Source organism: Colias croceus, chromosome 28, assembly GCF_905220415.1.
Source record: "Colias croceus chromosome 28, ilColCroc2.1".
In the NCBI taxonomy this organism is placed as follows: Eukaryota; Metazoa; Arthropoda; class Insecta; order Lepidoptera; family Pieridae; genus Colias; species Colias croceus.
The window spans coordinates 4,465,527-4,486,677 of NC_059564.1; the positions used below are offsets into that span (position 1 = coordinate 4,465,527).

General features: G+C 33.2%; 1 protein-coding gene across 2 annotated transcripts in view; it reads right to left on the bottom strand.

Moving 5' to 3' along the window:
• Window positions 1–21,151, bottom strand: part of LOC123704108 (homeobox protein invected-like) — a 63,569-nt gene that overhangs the window by 23,313 nt on the left and 19,105 nt on the right. For both annotated transcript variants that reach the window (XM_045652396.1, XM_045652395.1), the window contains exons 2-3: window positions 15,239–16,194; window positions 14,767–14,844 (exon numbers count right to left, since the gene is read on the bottom strand). In XM_045652396.1, coding sequence (XP_045508352.1) covers window positions 14,767–14,844; window positions 15,239–16,172 — 1,012 coding nt within the window. In that variant the 5' untranslated portion in view covers window positions 16,173–16,194. The remainder of the gene's footprint in view (window positions 1–14,766; window positions 14,845–15,238; window positions 16,195–21,151) is intronic.

Genomic DNA, 21,151 nt, shown 5'->3' on the forward strand with positions numbered 1-21,151 from the left:
GTTCCCGTTCCCGTGGGATTTCCGGGATAAAACCTATCCTATGTGTTAATCCAAGTTACCCTCTATATGTGTGCTAAATTTCATTGTAATCGGTTCAGTAGTATTTGCGTGAAAGAGTAACAAACACAGACACATCCTCACAAACTTTCGCATTTATAATATTCGTTGTTAGAATAGGATAGGAAGTAGAATAAGATTCGTATAATGCGTTCATTAATTAACGAACAATCTGGATAATATCTCACAGATGATAAAAAATAGCGGATATGCAATTTGGCGCGAAATGAAAAGCATAGATAATATTTTACTTTTTTTTAATTCCGTGTCAAACACAACAGTGATGGAACGTTATTTATTTATCTTTTTTAATCTAGCCATTTAGTAAAATGTTGATTTATTCGGGCAATTAATCATTTTGAACGGAAACTATCAATTATTATTTAGATTTAGAGATCCGTTGTATGACTTTTTTATTTCAATACTTGGTATTACTATTACTGTGTATTAAATATTTATTCTATGTTTTACAAAATCATATATTATATTTTTGTTTGTAATTTGTAATTAAATTCCTCGGAAACGGCTTGACCGATTTTTATGAAATTCCAAATTTAATATAGTCGATAAATCAGAGAATAGGTCGAAAACTGCAGGTATGCTAGCATTGCTACTTGCTAGCTATAGGGCAATTGCAAAAACATCAAAAAACGTTTAGCTTTCTAGCAGATAGTAAGTAGACCTTGATTTGTTCAAGATCTTTAATTTATACAACTAAGGAAATTTCACTAAAATCTGTGCAGCAGTTAACTATAAAAAAACTACCTAACAGATTTTCAATAGACCATTAGTGATAGGTAATAATAGAATTAATTTAACACATTACAGCAGATAGTATTACATATCTATATTAAGTTATGAAGTGAAAACGATAAGTCATAAAGGGTCGTGGGTTCGATTTCCGCTTAAAGGTTACATAAACAGATGACAATAATTATAATTTTATTGTTTTATTGACATGAAGTTGTTGATAAAAACAAGAATATTGATTTTTATAAATGTTAGATTACGACAATTAATTACGCAAAAACGGCTGGACCTATTTCGATAAAGTAAATTTTAAAATAGGTAGATATTTGGAACAAAGTTTTATGTATATGTACGCAAGATCTAGGAAACAGCTGAAATTCACTAAACCATTCAAACAGAAAAACATTCGAATACGTCGTTGAATCAGATAAAAAGTCGAAACCTACTCAAAAACAGTTCATCCGTTTGACATGCCACTTGTACAGTGGCATTGCCACTGTACATACCTACTCAAAATATTATCATGTACCCACAAAAATAATTTCTAATCCGATTCGTGTTGCGCTCAAAATTCATATACGTATATCTTATTGTATGAGCATGGCAACTCGAATGCATGTTTTGACAAATTAATTTCGTTGCGGACCGTACCGATCATTATACTGTTATAGGGCTGTGCTTTACAGTTTAAAGTTGTTAATTTTTATAAGTGACTAGCTGTGTTTCACCCACATTGCTCCGCTCCTGTAGGGCTTAGCGTGATGATATATAGCCTAGAGCCTTCCTCGATAAACGGGCTATCTAACACCGAAAGAATTTTTCAAATCAGACCAGCAGTTCCTGAGATTAGCGCGTTCAAACAAACAAACTCTTCAGCTTTACAATATTAGTATAGATGTAAGAAAGAAAGAAAGATGACAAGAAAGATGTACTTACAGAATACAGATAGTTAAAATGGTAGTTGATTTTTGAAGTGAAACTTCTTTAGGCGCGTTGAGAGTAAAATTTCAAGGTCGCTGCAATACCGTCACGTCATGAAGTAAGGCGACGATTTTGGTATCTTTGTATTATGCCAAAGAAGTTTTACTTCTAACAGGTGGGCATACACGCTCTTTTTTAAATTTAAATTTATTGCCACTTTTGTCAAAAAACTACCTTAAAATGCAGTACATATCACTAAGAAGTAACAATTACTTACAATATATACATTTTACATGTTAATATTACATGTAAATGGTAATACATAGTTTTATATTTTACATTTAAATAGGTCGAAAACATAAAACTACTAATGCAAAATCAATGTAATTATTTTATGTTACTTTCTTAATCAGAGATTGTAAATGCCTGAATCAATTACGATTATAATTTATATGATTAGAAATTTATTATATCTAGTGAAAGATAGAATTGTTGATAAAATACTAAGAGCTAGGGTAGATAGAATCTGTTAGTAATGTTTTTTCTACAAAATAGTATATTACATGAAATTAGTACCTATTCCTTTTAAAACGATTATTTATATATACTTATCTTTAAAATTATACTGTAATTTTACTAATTAGAATTAGTATATTTTTATCAACCAAGCCAAATCAACCAATAAAACAAAAGAAACAACATTATATTCACGATACATAACATATTAATTATGTAAATTGTATTAAGCACATAGCATATCATTTAAAATAAATATATTATAAAGTAATGTACCCAGTACAAAAAAAATACAAACATACAAAAAATATAAATTAATTACATTATATCTCGCTAGTGCCAACCCTGAACACCGTCTGGGTGGCCCGCGACTCTGATACTGTGGCAGTACAATAAAACAACCGCAGAGAGAGATAGCAGATGTGACGTCATTCGCCTCTCGCTCGCACGCGCTAATCAATCGTTATTTGTGAGCTAAGTATTTAGTATTTATTGGAATATTATCTAATATCGTAGTACTATTATATTATGCATTATAATGTTTGTCCGTCTTTCACGTGTAAACAAAAGAGCTGATTAGGATGAATTTTGTACGCAGATAGATTATGTAATTTGTAATGCATTTAGTGAATTGTTATATTATTAAATGGGGCTAAAGACACAAAATAGGGCATTTTAGTCTAGGTCTAGGACCTTTAGTTTAGTAGAATTTTCTTTTCTAAATTAATAAGTACCTACATAGGTACATCTATTCTATTTTTAAAAGTTTAATAATAAATAATAATTGATTCATTCAAAAACTATAGCAATTTTATAATTCATTCTCATAATATTTTGCCTTTATATTATGAAATTGCTCCTATAAATAGGTTCAGCTATACTTCCAATAATACGTTTTCTAAATCTTTACCAACGTCTAATGAACATAACTGTTACTTTAAATTTAAGCATAAGCAACATTTAAACTGTTATACATACCTACATTAAATCATAATCAACATTTTAACAGTCACACTATGGCACTATGACACTATTACATCATGCCTAACCCTAAAAAAAAACAAACAACTTATTACCCCATACATCCTTATCATTGAAACATACCCCAAAAGTGTACCCATAAATACACGCCATAAAATTATTGCAAGTGTAAAACAACTAAATGACGTGAAAACATCAACACTATCACCACACCACACACTTCAAATCAATAAATGAAATTGCGAAAAAAAAACACCCTGTATCATCCCCTTGTGACTAATGATCCGGAATTCTTTATCTACAGCGCGCACTCTGCATTGCAAGAATTCAATTTAGTCGCGAAACAGTGTGATTTTTAATCGACTAGAAGATATACGGGGTGATTTTTTTTGGAGATTGTTTTTTCTTATACAGAGAAAATTGTTACATAGCTATTTATACTAATATTATAAAGCTGAAGAGTTTGTTTGTTTGTTTGAACGCACTAATCTCAGGAACTACTGGTCCGATTTGAAAAATTCTTTCGGTGTTAGATAGCCCATTTATCGAGGAAGGCTATTAATAATATATAATATATCATAACGTAAAGACCAATGAAAGCGGAGCAACGCGTGTAAAACCGCGGGGTATAGCTACTATTGTATAAAGATACCAACAAACAATAATTAAAACATTACTATAGCATATAGACGCAAACAATATTTGCTGTATAATATTACCTACTGCAATTTCTACAATAAAAGGGGCTTTAATTGTAGAAATTGGTGGATTTTAAACACAAAACTGCTAATCCAAATATTTTAACCAGGCTAAGACGATTAACAAGACAAAACGCAAGGAGGGTCAACTAACTGGTGTATTCTAGTAATGGAGTGAAACCCATTAAAGATGGCCGCCGGTTACACCGTCGCGAATTGTGCTCGCGAATGTTTTTATTTTGGTATAAATTTTGTAAAAATCTTGAATAACTAACGAAAACAAAATGAGTTACAAATTAAAGTGACTTTTCATAATATATAAATTCGCTTGTGTGGCGAGCACACGTGTCAGAAGTGAAACTTCTTTGGCAAAGTTCAAATATATTAAAATCGTTGCCTTACTCAATGACGTGACGGTATTGCCATGACGCGACCTTGAAATTTTACTCTCAACGCGCCTAAAGAAGTTTCACTTCAGAAATAACAATGTTTAACTATGTTTAGTGTGTACTTAGGTACATATGTATTATTAAATCGTATTCTCCTAAGTTTTAAATCACTTCCTGATAATATTTCTGCTAGACTTTTAGACATTTTGACATAAACACTAATACATGTCACTCCAACTGACAGATGAACTAAACATATCAAGAAGCTGTTAAACCCTGAGTAAGAAACTTAACGTATAATAAATAAATAATACAAACAGTGTAAACCTTATTCTAAAACGCTTGACTAATCGTTCAAGTAATTATCCCATATTGAGACTACAACTTGGCGGGAAGCGCGCCAAGATGGCGGCCTGTCAAATTTGACATTTACAAGTTTCGCGCGCAACGAAATGAAATAGCTGATGTTAATTGTGAAGATGTTATTCTTAATGGGGATTTAAAGTTATTGTTGTAAAATTTTAAGCTTGAAAGGCAAAGGGCAAATGACTTTGCTGATTAAGCCACTGTTTGCCTCTTTAACTAAGATTTTTATACATTATCTGTCCTATTTTACAGATAATATGTTCTGTGTAGGCAAAACTGATAATTTAGAAAAGCAAAAAGAAGAATTGGGATCCACCGATGTTTTATGAAACGTCGAACAAAATAGAGGTTATAACTTATAGTAGTACCTAGTATATTTTGTAATAATCATTAATTTCTACACAAATCTATTCCCGAATGTAAACCAAACAACAAGCATTAGAGCAATGGCGCCACAATATGGCGGCCTGTCAAAAGTGACATTTACTAGTTTTGGCGCGTTCTACGCTTCATTGTGGAGATGATAATTAGTTTTTGTTTATGTATGTTTATTATAATTATTATACATACATTATTATAGAGAAACGTATAGATTAATTTTGGAACGGACGCAATTAAACACAGAATAGGTTTAGGTAGATGACGTATTTTTTCTTATCATGGTCTATAAAAACCTATCATCGCAAAGAAGAACGAAAAAGAACCTATTACCTAACACACCATAAAATAAAACATATTATTAAATACGACCCTTTAAAATTTCCCTACAAATCCAAACCCCATAAAGAAAACTATCAATACTTTGCCCCATGCCCCATATATTGCCCCATACGGGAACAAGTTAACTGACAGTTAAGTTAATCATCGGATATAAGATCAAGGGTTAATCCAACGGGTCAGGGGTTAGGAAATTAGTAGCGAATACTTGACTAGCGGAAAATCTGATTAAGATAAGGCTGTGGTCTCGAACATAAGCGGTAGCGATTTCATATATTATTTAATTTGTTTTTAAATATGGTATGTAGGTACCTATATTTTTGCAATTTTTTTTTCGCTGTTGCTTTGATTATGGTTACAATGTAAATTATGTATTGATTAAATAAATAACCACAAGTATAATTATTCAAATAAGCATTGTTATAAATAAAAAGCTATAATTGGAAATTAATTCTATTAGGTAGTCTTTTAATAGTTTCAGTTTTAAATCAGAAGATGCATTGTTTATATTAGAGAAGTACTTACATATTGTTTACATATTTTGTTCATTGAATTATATCAGAGAAGCTATACAATACAAGCAATGTACTGTATAAAAATAAGTCAAGTTTTCCTTCCTGACGCTATAACTCCAGAACGCACCAACCGATTTCCACGGTTTTGCATTCGTTGGAAAGGTCTCGGGCTCCGTGATGACGGACGGATGGAGTTCGCCCGGTTTGCTAGTCATTTATAGAAAATATCGAATTAAAATGCTACAATTATTACTTCAAAGTCTTACTTTTGCAAAAAAGAGTTATTACCCGCTTAATTCCATAGCTTAAACCAAAGCACAAAGTCGGAGGTGCAAATGAAAATAGTTGATAGCGAAACAAATCGAACTTCACACGTCACAGTTCAATTGTGAAGGCATTTAATTAAACGCCCGTTTGTTTTTACGCCAGTGCGTTTGTAAAATGTCAATATTTTTTGTTTTAACGTAACATAAAAAAGCGTGCAGCGTTATTAAATCCATACTTTACTTATATTAGAAATGCGAAAGTAACTCTGTCTGTCTGTTACTCAATCACGCCTTAACTACTGAACCAATTTGCATGAAATTTGGTATAGAGATATTTTGTTACCCGAGAAAGGACAAAGGCTACTTTTTACCCCGGGACATAGGATAGGTTTTATTCCGGAAATCCCACGGGAACGGGAACTAGGTATACGGGTTTTTCTTTGACTGCGCGGGCGAAGCCGCGAGTGAAATGCTAGTTATGTTATAAATCGCAACTAATGCTACAAAAACATAATCATTTATTAAAATAAAACATTAACTACTAACTTATTTAAATAATTTGCCTTAAATACAATAAACGAACCTCCCTAACATTCCCTCGAAGGGAGGAAATTTCAGCGAAGTTTGCCAATTAAAAGTCACTCAGATGTTCAACTTTATGGTATGGCTTTTACCCCGGTTTTGTGCGGATTTTAATAACTTTATTTAGAGGGATTTCAGTACAAAATGGTTTGTTTTTAGACGATTACTAGATTTCCGCCCGCGTTTTCAAAGTAAACCCGCATATTTCCCGTTCCCGTGGGATTTCCGAGATAAAACCTATCCTATGTGTTAATCCAAGTTACCCTCTACATGTGTGCTAAATTTCATTGTAATCGGTTCAGTAGTATTTGCGTGAAAGAGTAACAAACACACACACATCATCACAAACTTTCGCATTTATAATATTAGTAGGATAGGATTAGTTCGTGTGAATATGTGTAACTAGCATTTTTAAAGGGTAGTTAGTATAAGGTACTTCCGAATTTAGAGACATATAGTTCATCAGTTCCTCATCCAGTTAGATAGACTAGATTGAATATTCGTTCGTAAAAAATGGTAAAATAACACTATTATACCATAACTATTAAAAAAAATGTATGTGTATACTAGTGTACACATGTAAGAAGTGAAACTTACCTATTTATGACCTTATTTTTCAAAAAATTATTTACTATATCCAACTTTACAGAAATACGTCGAATCACGCGTGGTAGTTAGGGATAAGAAAAGATGGCGCGTAACGGAAAAATGTCACGCGTAAAGAAAAAATGTTACACTAAATTTTTTTCCAACCCCGATAAAGAAGTTTCAACTTCAAAAACTGTACTATTACACTTTCAAATTTAAACAATTGAACCAATTTTTATGGTTCTCTACCTTTTCGCCGAAAATTCTTTGCCATATTTTCACTTGCCAACCAACATTTCGCAGAATTATATTTCGCCGAATAATCATTTGCCAACTTATCATATTATTTTGTTTTATTTACCTCACTGCAGTTACCAACTGTAAGTTTGTTCTTTCCGAGCAAAATTCGTATAAGTACTTAGTTATGATACTTTGAATGATAAATCCATGCAAGCAAAGCCGCGGTCTGATAACTAGTAACTTACTTTTTAATTAACCTCCCATACTTATGTATAGCATACACCTATTTAATTAGCTTCCCATATTATTTATAGCAGATACCTATTTCGCACCTCTACACTAAGAAGCTATAATTACCGGTATCGGTATAGGTATCGTTATCGGTATGGTTATTATCACGTAACAGTAAATTAACAGTTATAATTATGCGTTATAATTGCTACTTTTCGGTGTGTGGTGTGAATCACACGGCTGTTATTAGCTACCTCGTCATATAATTATGACGATTCTAATGAGGTTTTGTTGAATATGTAGGAATCAGTGTTATTTTGTAGGTTTTATTTTTTAAAATATGAGGTGGAAGACAATTTCCTACAGGGCTAAGTAAAATACAAGTAGGTACCTATGTTTCTCAATGTAAGTATGTCTGGGGATATAATATAGGTATTTACAAGCTAAATTAACGGCATCAATTTTTCGAAATACGTCTTATTTAAAATTTAAACATTCATAACAATTTAATGGTTAGGAATTGCCTACTAATAAACATGTTTTTCCTAAACATTATGTCACGGCTTTTGCTGGGTTAGTAAAGCTATGTCTAGTAAGTTGTCCTACCATATTATGAAGAATAAAATATTTCATCAGGCGATATCAAAAACGTATAAACGAACTATCAACTATCCCGGTTTAATAATATAAAACAAATTAAAAATAGCATAAACATACATTCATAATCTAATAATTTATAAAAAGTACATCGAAAACCATCGTCAATTTAATTAAAAAAAAAACAACAATGACATATATGTCATTCGTTTCGCGCCAAAAGCACCCACGCACAGATAATCATTGAGTACAAAGAGGGATGCGCCATAAAATTGCGCGTCCAATGAAGCGGGAAAACATCTCTAATATATAAAAATCAATGCCACTTTTCGTTGTAATTCCATAACTCGAGAACGGCTGAACCGATTTCGATAATTCTTTTTTTATTATATTCCTTGAAGTACGAGGATGGTTCTTATGTAGAGAAAACGTTAATATGTACCACGGGCGAAGCCGGGGCGGACCGCTAGTATGTTTATATAGTGATGTGTCAATTTATCGATGTTCGCAATTTCTTTAATTAATGTTGACGAATATATTAACATAATTTTTGTGATTCATGCTGCATATATGTGAGTTTTCTTTGATCAATATTCATTGCACATAATTTGGTTCAATCTATACTAATATTATAAAGCTGAAGAGTTTGTTTGTATGTTTGTTTGTTTGAACGCGCTAATCTCGGGAACTACTGGTCCGATTAGAAAAATTTGAAGGCTATAAGGCTATATGTATATCATCACGCTAAGACCAACAAGAGCGGAGCAATGCGGGTGAAACGGCGGGGAACAGCTAGTAAAATATAAGCTTGAATCACATATTTCGCTCAAAACAAAAACGACCGATTTAAATTCTCATATCTATAGAAAATTACAACTTTACAGCTTCATTTTTTTTATTATAACACCTTAAAGTTTTTTCAGCGTTCATATAATTCAGAAATCAACTCCATTGATTTTATTTAAATGGACGAAAACAGATTTTGTAGCAAGAACTACGCGATTGAGTAAAATATTAGAAATAAAAACTCAACAAAGTCATATCACAAAGCTAGTGACGTAAAATATCAACAGAAGGTTATTTTTTATACGCATACTAAGTACCCGCATTATTTTTTATTATTTTTACCAAGAAAACATTTCATAGATAAGGGGTGTAGAAATAACATAATAATTAGTGTCGTCCTGTCAAAATGTCATGTTCTTTTATAATCAATTCAAAGAAATTCAACTTCGCTATATTAATTGAAGGTAAGAATTGTTCTTGTATTTTATTTATAACACTTGTTTTTTTTTTTAATATAAAAGTAAATTTTGTGAGGCAACTGTTTCACGCAAAATATCAATGTAAATTTTGTGTGGATGTTTGTAACTCTTTCACGTAAAAACAGCTAATTGGATCTGTATGAAATTTGGTACAGAGATAGATAATAGTCTCGATTAGTCCATAGGCTTTTTTTATCCGTGTAGCATTCAAGTAAAGTAAGAGACTACAGCTAGTTATTCTCGGAAACATAAAGATTAGATGCAAAATTTCCTATTTTCCTAATGAATTGAAGTTTTGTACTACAACATAGACAGACAAACTTACCAACTTGTATCTAAGTACAAATTTTCTAACGGCACAAAATCTGGTTTTCAATCCCAATAAAATTGATTCTCACACAAAATTTATGTTTATTGTATCTTCATCACCAATAATTTTTATTAAAGCTATACACATGCTAATGTGGCTTGTCAAAACGTCCGCCATCTTGTTTATAGACTATAATAGACACTAATAATGTCAAATAGCGATTAAATCATAGATAATGGATTATAAATTATGCTTGTCTATGTGTAAATAAAATTAAAGTGTTTGTTTGTTATGTTAAAATAGCTTTTAATGGAATGTGCCTACATTTTTGTAAGTTTGTTCTAGCTAACCTTCGAACAAGTAATAGATAGATAGATAGAAGCCTAGATAATTGTATTTTAAATCTGTAGGATTGAAAAAATGTCAATCTGATTTTGCTTACAAGCAGTCGGACGCGAAATTTTACGATAAAATAATATTTTGAATATTATTCAAACACCCAACATCGTTGCAAAGATTATGATAAACTTTACTACTTCGATAATTTTAGCACGCTTAAATTAGCTTCACCTGTATGTCTTCATTGTCGTTCGTTCGATGACAAAATACATAATATGAATTTATCTTATAAAAGCGATTTATGTTTTTTTTAAACTATATTTATTTATGTTTAAATTGTTAACAGAACCCTAGATTTCTAGACCGGTTTTAATTGCAATAGCCATACATAATTCAGTGTTACTTCACAGGCCACCCCCTCTAATTAATGACATAATAATCTTGTTTCTAAACTAAAGCTGCATCTACACAGAGCTATGTGTAATGATTGTCTATGTTAGGTACGTAATTCCTATATTAGACTTCTTCTAGAATATTAGACTTCGTCTATTATTAGCTTTCAAATTGAAATTTGATTGGAAATTTTTGTAAATCGATATATTATATATTCATACAAATACTAAACAATATAATATCGTATTCTTTCAAATATAGACATAAATTTTGTGGGCCATGTCTTCGTTGTTTTTTCACGCAAAGAGCCTGATCTGAACCTACTTATTCTAACGAAAAGATATAAAAAACTTGATTTACGCAACAAAGAAAGCTATTTTACCTAAAACTGCCCATTTTCCTTGCAATCGGATCAAATATGGAGTTTCCTTCCGGTTCTTCTCCATAGATACTGCTTTCCGAATCGGTGGTAAAAATATGACGATTCAAAAGTGCTTCTAGAAGTCTAATGGAATAAATAAATGTTTGCAAAATGAACCAATGTTGATGACTAAAGCTCATTGAAGACGTGTGTGGATGTACCATTACATTTCCAAATTAGGAAAAGTCATTAATCGTTCGTTGATATTGAGATAGTTTCTGAGAAATAAAGAATGCGATGGGATAGTGGCATAGTGGGGTCGTGGGATTCTATAGATACAAGTACTAATTAGGTTCAATCTGAAAAATTGCTGTTTGCTAGACTAATGAATAAAATGCCATTAATAGATATAAATGTTTAATTAGGATTTAGGAATAGTTTATCTGTTTTTGAAGTGAAACTTCTTTATCGGGATTGTAAAAAAATTTAGTGTAACATTTTTTCGTTACGCGTGACATTTTTCCGTTACGCGCCATCTTTTTCTTATCCCTACCACGCGTGATTCGACGTATTTCTGTAAAGTTGCATATAGTAAATTATTTTTTGAAAAATAAGGTCTTAAAGAAGTTTCACTTCTTACGTGTGTACACTAGTACACGCACACATTTTTTTTAGTCTATGGATTTGGAAAAGTCTTTACGTTCTATATCAAAACAAGTCAGTCAGTCAGTTTATAAGTTCAGCAGTAAAGAATACTAATATTATTAACGCGAAAGTCTATATCTGTTTCACTTTTACATCTTAACTACAGGACCCATAAAATGAATGTAGTTTGAAATACAGGTTCATATAACCTATATATGAATACTTTTTTAAATTAAGCAATCCCTAAACTTTTGAAATAGGGGATACAAGTTTTTACACGTGTTTTTGTCCGCGGCACATATTATATAAATTAAAAAACACCGCAAACCCACATAAATTTATCATTACACCACAAAAAACAAAATTTTCCACATATTTCCACAAACCGGATGTCCATCACGCGACCAATGGTGTATGACTACTCAAACGGCAGAATAACATCAATAATGGTGTTGTTAATTGGATTGTCAAGCCTCATTAGTTGACCAACTAGATGCCATGGTCACTTAGCTGTTTCTGAGAATTAATCGATGTATTTTTAACGGATTTAAAACGGGTTTTATTTGTTTCATTAGTTGTAAATAGTAATTGAGAATGATCAATATAACAAGTGATAACTGCGATAAAAACAACCGACTTCAAACTTGCACTTGCAACATTTACAAATACAGACTAAAATGCTTATAAAATAAAAACTACTGGGCCTATCCGAATAAAATTTTTATGGGACTAATTCGACACCATCCCGCATCGAACAAAAAAAGAACCACGTAAATCGGTTCAGAAACCTCGGAGTAATCGGTGTACAAAAAAAAACATACCGGCCGAATTGATAACCTCCTCCTTTTTTTGAAGTCGGTTAAAAATGCTTATTATATTAAACACTATTATCTTGTATAGGGAGGAAATATGTAATTTCTTTAGTTGGCAATATTGTTATTTCATTATTTGTAAAAAATAACAAAGACTGAAATCTATTGAGAAACATGAAAAAATTTTAAACATAAAGTTTCTATTTTAAACACAAAGGTTTCTTTAGTAGGTGATAATATATGCTATATTTTTATAATTTTAATTTAGTAATTTAAATAGGTATTAAAAGTTTTATAATTTCTCTCCCGGGCATGCTGTAGGTAGTGTAAAAAACAAATTTTATCGACAACCACACGGCGCATCCCTACAAAACAATTTTTATTGCAACTCACCCCTATACATAAATATTTACAAGATGTAGCAACCCTAATGATGTGAAAAGTGATTGGTTTCGTTTATTTTGTTTAATCTTTTAGTTGAATTAATTTTATTCGTGAAAATTCGTGTCCCATGTCCCCTAGTGGGGTATGGGGTACATGCATTATACATCTGTTACGTCATGGAGTAAGGCCTCGGTTAAGGTTAAGGTTGAATCTTGCCAAAGAAGTTTCACTTCTGACAATAGATTTATAATTTAACAGCTGAATCGAATCCAGGACTTCTTTAATTCTTAAGTAAGTAGGTATACCTACTATAAAATAAATCTGTTTATGAATAAATTGTTTAAGTCGGGTCTTAAACGGGCTTATAACGGGATTAATTGTGTAATCTATACTAATATTATAAAGCTGAAGAGTTTGTTTGTTTGTTTGAACGCACTAATCTCGGGAACTACTGGTCCGATTTGAAAAATTCTTTCGGTGTTAGATAGCCCATTTATCGAGGAAGGTTATAGGCTATATATCATCACGCTACGGGCAGCAGGAGTGGAGCCACGGGGGTGAAACCGCGCGGAGCAGCTAGTTACATAGATACAGGTTGTTTATAATATTAACTAGCTGCTCCGCGCGGTTTCACCCCCATGGCTCCACGCCTGTTGGCCGTAGCTACGTTGTTTATAATATTAACTAGCTGCTCCGCGCGGTTTCACCCCCATGGCTCCACGCCTGTTGGCCGTAGCTACCTATAGCGGATAGCCTATAGCCTTCCTCGATAAATGGGCTATCTAACACCGAAAGAATTTTTCAAATCGGCCGAGATAAGCGCGTTCAAACAAACAAACAAACTCTTCAGCTTTATAATATTAGTATAGATAATATTTTGAAACCACCATTAAAAAACACTACGAACCATTAACTCTCTGCAAAATTAGTTTATCACTCCACACCAAATACCACACTCCATTTAACACAATAACAAATCTTACACAACACTTACCCTTATAAATCATACACCCTTATCTAAGCCTACAGTATATTAAATAAACATAAAAACAACCCCAGAGAGTAATGATTGCCCTCTAGGGTCCTCTCCCTTTATCTTAAAATATTAACAGGGATTTTCTAAGATCATAAACATTGACGAAAATGTAAATTTAATAGTTTATTGTCAAATTACCCATATTCAATGCTAAAGTTTGTGAGGATCGATGGATATAACCTTTTACCGTGGTTGCCTGGTAGAGATCACTACTTAGTGATAAGGCCTAAGTAATTGTAACTGTAATTTGTAATTCTAAGGTTTTCCTGTTTGTACAACTAATAAAGTGTTAAATAAATAAATAAATAAATGTTTGTTACTCTTTCACGCAAATACTATTGAACCGATTACAATAAAATTTGGTATGTAGGAAGCTAACCCAGAATAAAACATAGGCTACTACAGGAAACGGGAACCAAGCGGGTTTTTCTTTGAAAACGCGAGCGAAGTTGCGGACGGAAATCTAGTCTATCATAATATGTAATTTATAATCTATAGTCTATACTAATATTATAACGCTGAAAAGTTTGTTTGATGAACGCGCTAATCTCAGGAACCATGAGTCCGATTTGAAAAATTATTTCACTGTTAGGCTAATTAAAGACAACGCAGGCAAAACCGCGGATCACAGTTAGTTTTATTTATAATCCCCCTTCTTTTTTACCTATCGCAATCGAAATGCGAAACATTGTGATTATAAAAAATATATGTTCACACGTAAAACCATAGTAAAACATACATCGTTTGACATAAGTCACAGAGATCTTAAGGTCAGTATACGCAATGATAATTAAAGTTAATACTTACCGGAACTAGGTCGATCGCTGTATCTAGTGCAGTAGACCCACGCGGGCCACACCATGGGACCGTCCCCGCTTGGCGTCCCTGAAAATTGGGACCATTATCCTACTAATACTAGCAAAAAAAAGAGAAATTAATGATTTTAAGAACCATTGGGATTATGTATTAGATAAATTATTATGTTGCTAACTTTAAGCCTTGTAATTTACTCAATAATAATTATAAAAGACTTTTTTACCAGTTCAAAATATGTACTGCTAATAACAATTTATAACAACGCAGACAAGCTGTATTTCAACATAAGTATTATCTATAGATTTAATCCTATTGCTGATTTGCCATTTTAAAACGCATTCTTACTTCAAACGAGTGATCATTTTTCTTTCTTTTCTAACGTGGGTAAAAAATTACTGAATATAGCTCAATTGTTACCTATCTTTAGGCTTATAGAAACTGTCAAAATACTAAAATATCTCACCTCCACTAGACGCCGAATTGCTCGCAGCATCATCAACCTTTGACAAATCTATAGCACCTTTATCACTTGGTTTCACTTCAGGTACCCTAGCCTCTTCAGGTTTAGTAACAGGCACATCCTTCTTGCCTTCAAACCTTGCTTTCACAGTCTTCCTTTTGTTCAAAGGATCCGTAATACGCCTACCGAAGTCAGCTTTTAAAATATTATCTATGCTAAATTTCAGACAATTTTGATTCATAAAGTCCCCTTCGGACTCTTCCGGTGACTTGAAATTCTGCCGCCTATTCTCGTCAGTTCTAGAAAATTCCTGGCTTCGTCTGAAGCCACTGAATTGTGGGTTATAACTCTGGGGTGCCCTAGGGACGCTTTTTAGGTCATGATTTATGAGAGGCGTTTGAAACAGTAGCGGTTGGTTTAGGAACATTAGAGGGTTTGGCGTGATCGGATTGGGTCGGAGCAAGAGCGGTTGATTCATATTTAGGTTTTGACTCAACTGGGATATAGCGTTTAAATGCGTTTGTATGTGTTTGAAGGACGTTAACTGGTTGTCTGGTTTATCATAATTAACTGGTGCTTCGTTACCAACAGATAGTACAGTGTCATCGCTACAACATGAATTGTCATCCACGCTTATTTCTGTTGCGTTTTCATCATCCAATCTAGGGCTGACGCTTTCTGAGTTTCTAGACTGACTATCTTCATAGTGTGGAGTGTTCTGTAGCAGCTTATCTGTTGAGAAGACGTTCTCCGGACTGTTGCTATCCCGTTCCTTCTTAAGCACATTGTGTATAGAGAAGGGGGATGTGTGTATTTGTCTGGTTTCTTCTTCAGGTTCAGGGGTATCCCTGTGTGGGGAGAAGGGCTCGTGCTCATCGTCGCTGTGGTCCTGGATCTTGATGCGATCCTGTATGTGCGCGGAGGACACCGCCGCCATGATGGAAAGGTTGTTACGCCATCTGTAAGAATAAGGTTACTTTAGTAAGGAAATAATTTTTTGATTTCGATGTGTAAATATAGGTACTATATCTAGGGTCTAAAGGTACTTATTTATTGGCGAAAAGCTAATATAAATATGAAGATGACTTCATTTTATAGTAGGATGACAACGAAATGAAAATATGGATACCTACGACACAATACAACGTATGATCATAATATGAAACGTATGAATTTCTTGCCGGTTCTTCTCCATAGATACTGCTTTCGGAATCGGTGGTAAATGTTAAAAATATGTAATGACGATTCGAAAGTGCTTCTAAAATAAGTCTAATTGAATAAATAAATGTTTGAGTTTTAGTTTGAGTTTGATCAAAATTTTAGTTATCTGTTTGTCGTTATGGGTGATCTCCACACCAGTATCGCTTAACGCAATAAAATTACATACCTCACAAGTCACATAGGTACCTAATATGAAAATAATCAAAACAGTTTCCATTTTACGCATAAAATTCGTAATACCCACGTTTTACGTAATTCGTTTCAGTATGGTTTTCAATCCGGCAAGAGTACCACGGCACTTCTATCAAACTTCACAGACGAGGTTAACTCTTACCTCAACGATAAGAAGCATGTACTCGCCCTTTTTATAGACTTCTCGCGTGCTTTTGATACGCTAGACCATCGCAAACTCGTTGATCAACTCGACCAATGTGGAATAAGGGGCAATCTCTTGAAGTGGTGTAGGAACTATCTACATGGACGGAAATCTTGCGTCAAAATCGAAAACAGTGTCAGCCATATGAGCAACGTTGAAGTGGGCACAGCTCAGGGATCGGTGATGGGACCGTTGCACTTTTTGACGTATGTTAACAATATGAGTGATCATCTGAGTCATTGTAAAATCTTTCAATACGCAGATGATACCTGTATACTTATAAATCATGAAAATGTAAATCAAGCCCTGAAATTTCTTCAAAACGACTTTAACAACATATCTAAGTGGTGTCATAATGCGGGATTAATCATTAATGCAAGTAAAACAAAATTATTGCACATAAAGTCTCCATACATGAAATATGTTGCCTTGCCGCAGCTTATCTGCCATTGTCACTCATGCTTGCATAACCAATGCTCACTATCGTGCACTAACTGTAGTGAGATTGAACTGGTGAATCAATACAAATATTTGGGACTAATTATAGACCATAATTTCAACTGGGGCAAACAAATTGAAGCCGTATGTGACAAACTCCGCGCATTCGCAGCTAAAATATATGCAATAGGGAACAGACTTACATACAAGGTAAAGTTACTACTGTACAACACACTAGTCGATTCGATTATATCGTACGGCCTCAGTAGCTATGGCAGAACATATAAAACCTATTTAGAAAACATACTCAACCTTCAAATTCGTATCCTAAAACAAATAGTCCCTACAAGAATAAAAAAGAAATACGAAAACGATGCTAACAAACTTTTTAAGCATTGCAATGTTTTACCTATCTCTGAAAAAGTAGAAGTACACCTCCTAAAAGAACAATTTTTTAATACAGAATTAACTAAAAATGTAACATCTCACAACCTTGGCACACGAAAAGTAACACAAAATAAATTACGTATTACTGGAGCAAAAAACCGCTATGGCGAAAGAACATGTTCATACATAATTCCCCGTTTAATAAATAAATTAGACAACAATATTAAAAATCAAATAAACTATAATAATGTAAACCGAAAAATAAAATCACACTATATATCACGCTTATAAAGAATCGGCCAGCACAGTAGGTGATAGTAAATTATTTTTTTCGATAATACCCTCTTGTATGTCATTTATTTTCTGTCATGTAGTTAACTTGCCATCTTAATGTGTTTTGTAACATTTAATTATAAAAGTAATGAAACAGTGTTTATTTATACATATTACATAATTGACGTATGAATGAATATGCATCACGATCAAATCGTACTGATTTATGTGATGCTTTACTGTATATTTTCCATGTTTGTTTTCTGCTGTTCAATAAATGGTTAAAAAAAAAAAAAAAAAGTTTATAGTTAATCATTGAATAACACAATTATACCCAATATAAACATCTGTATCAACACATATATTTACTTATATAAACATTAAACATATCAATTAATTATTTGTGGCAACTGGCAACTGATTATTTATTACCTGTGCCATTGTATAATTGCAAATAATGTTTTAACAATAGACATACTATAAATGCGAAACTGGCTCAAAAGTCAAAACTCAAAAACTGCTCGACTGATTTTGCAAAGTTATCAGTAAGGTAAGTTACATCTCTACCGAGTAGTAGGGTAAACGTATTTCATTTTATACCCGGTCAATCCGGGTGAAGCCTGGATATCGACCTTGTATAAATAATAAATATGTAGGTAATTATAGATAAACAAGCTTTCCGCCCGCGTCTTCGCCCGCATTTTAAAATAACAACTCTCATAGGTCCCGTTCCCGTGGAATTGCCAGGATAACCCTATCCTATGTGTTAATCCAAGTTACCCTCTATATGTATGCTAAATTTCAGTGTAATCGGTTCAGTAGTATTTGCGTGAAAGAGTAACAAACACACACACATCCTCACAAACTTTCGCATTTATAATACCTAGTCGAGCCAATTTAATAGGCAACATTTGACGTCTATCAATTTTATCTACGAAGAGAGGTAACCTGCTTAATAACATCGATTAAAGTGAATTAATCGATACGGATTTGAAACATTTGTCAATCAAATTTATTAATTTATGATGATTTTTATTCACAAGTAATCAATGCATTCGATTCTACATGTCAGATTTCGATTTTTAGAGTAACGTCTCTAGTATTTAAAAAGAAAAAAGGTTTATTGACACAAAATTGTAGCGACGTCAGTTCTTCAATTCAGAAATTGTTTATTATGTTTAGTATGGTTTATCAGTAAAGTGAAATCTTAAAATTACTTGTATCGGTCATCATTATTATAAATATGTAATCGTAATTGAAAAAATTAAGCAAATGTGCAGTTCTAACAAAACGAAATATCATGTTATTCTATGTCGTCGTTACTAGGTTACGTTGTTGAATTTTGTTGAACTGTCAAATGTTGCCTATTAAAATGGCTCTACTTATAGTAGGACAATATTTTCGCTAGAAAAACATCTAAGTAACTGTATTAAATGCGAAAGTTTGTGACGATCATAGAGATAATATTATGTACTACGGTGACGATGGATGTATGGATGTAAGTTACTCTTCCACGCAAATACTACCTACTGAACCGATTATGTACATTGAAATTTGGTATGTACCTAGGTAGCTGAATACCCAAACTTTGAAAACGCGGGCGAAGCTGCAGGCGGAAATCTAGCTATAGTTAACATCATATATTTGTTTAAATTAATATAAATTTAAATAATGTTAATAATTTGTTTTAAATAATGTAATTATTTTCACATTTTAACATAAAAAGTAAAAACCTCATTTCGAACCTACGTTCTAACACCTTGGCCACGGGAACCGGCGGCGCGACCGACGGCGCGTCGGGCGGCGCGGCAATTCGCGCGGCGCGGAAAGCACGCCACGGGCAGTTGCGTTCGCCGCCGCGACCAGTGTAGACGAGGAGACGAGATGGCTTTATCAAAGTTAGCTCGACGTTAGTTTGGAGAGTAGCAGCTTTTTTGCTCAAGATTTAATGTTTGGAAGATATAGTGGAGTACACGAATTAAATAGAAATCGTGTTACAGACGGAGAATTCCACCAAAAATATGATTTTTTTCACAACATTTTTAAACTTATGTTGCGGGTGGCTAGACTTCCAAATAGCTGGTCTATCTAGAATTTCTGCAATAAAAGCTTCCGTCTCCATTTTCGCGAAAAAAAAAAAAACTATTTTAAATTAAGTTCGCTCCGGCACTAGTCGCCGCGTCTGCCGCTCGACTCCGTGGCCTGCGCCGTAATAACTCATACATTTGTTTCGATCGCTAGTCGTGCCGCGCGATTCGCTCGGGGAAATTCGCCGGTCGTCTCGCTGGTCGCCGCTGCGCGTGGCATGCCCAGTACATTTCCATACATTTGATTCATTCGCAAGACGCGCCGCCGGTCGCGCCGCGCGAATTTTCGCTATAGCGAATTGTCCGTGGCCAGCACGTTAAAACTACTGCACGTTTAAGTAATTAACTCACTTTATTACAAACTCGAGCTAGGTTCTGTACCATTCCTAAACGTAAATACTAAATAGCTAATAAATAATTATAATAAATACAGAAACAGCGTGCGGTTAGCGAAAACCGCGTAAAACAAAACGGGTTGTGCCATGTGAATGTTACTCTACTTTCTATTTATTTTATTTTTGGTAGTTATATTTAACTTTAAAGCTTGAAACAAGTATCTAAGTACTAGTAAAAAAAACGTAAATAACAAATGAACCGTATAATACTAAACTTAAAATCAAGCTTCTACCACAACGCTTTTTTACGCTTCTGTTAGCACTTAGCATCATTTTGCAACTTTTGTTAATCAAAAATTAGTTTTACAAAGAACTTCATTAGTTCTAAATGACAAGTTTCTGGCAAGGCATAGAAAACTGATTTGCCTTTATTCGAATAAATTTAAAACACCTGTTTCTTATCCCACTTACACTTCAAAACCATTTCTATTTTTAACTGAAGAATAATTTAATTAACACTATAGCACAAATAAGATTCAATCACAAAAACGTAGTTTGTCACAGATAATCAATTACCTCCATAAAAACGGTAACAGTAATTTAATAAATACAACTTTACTTGATAATGGAAATTATAAAACTCATTAGCTTAATAAAACAATAATTGCAAAGACAAGAAAGCGTTGCAAGCCAATTATTGTGTGAAATTCTCAGAAGAAACCATTGAAAATTCTATATTTATAATATTAAGCCCATTTATAGTTTGACGAAAGGAAATAATAGCTATTTTTATAGCTAT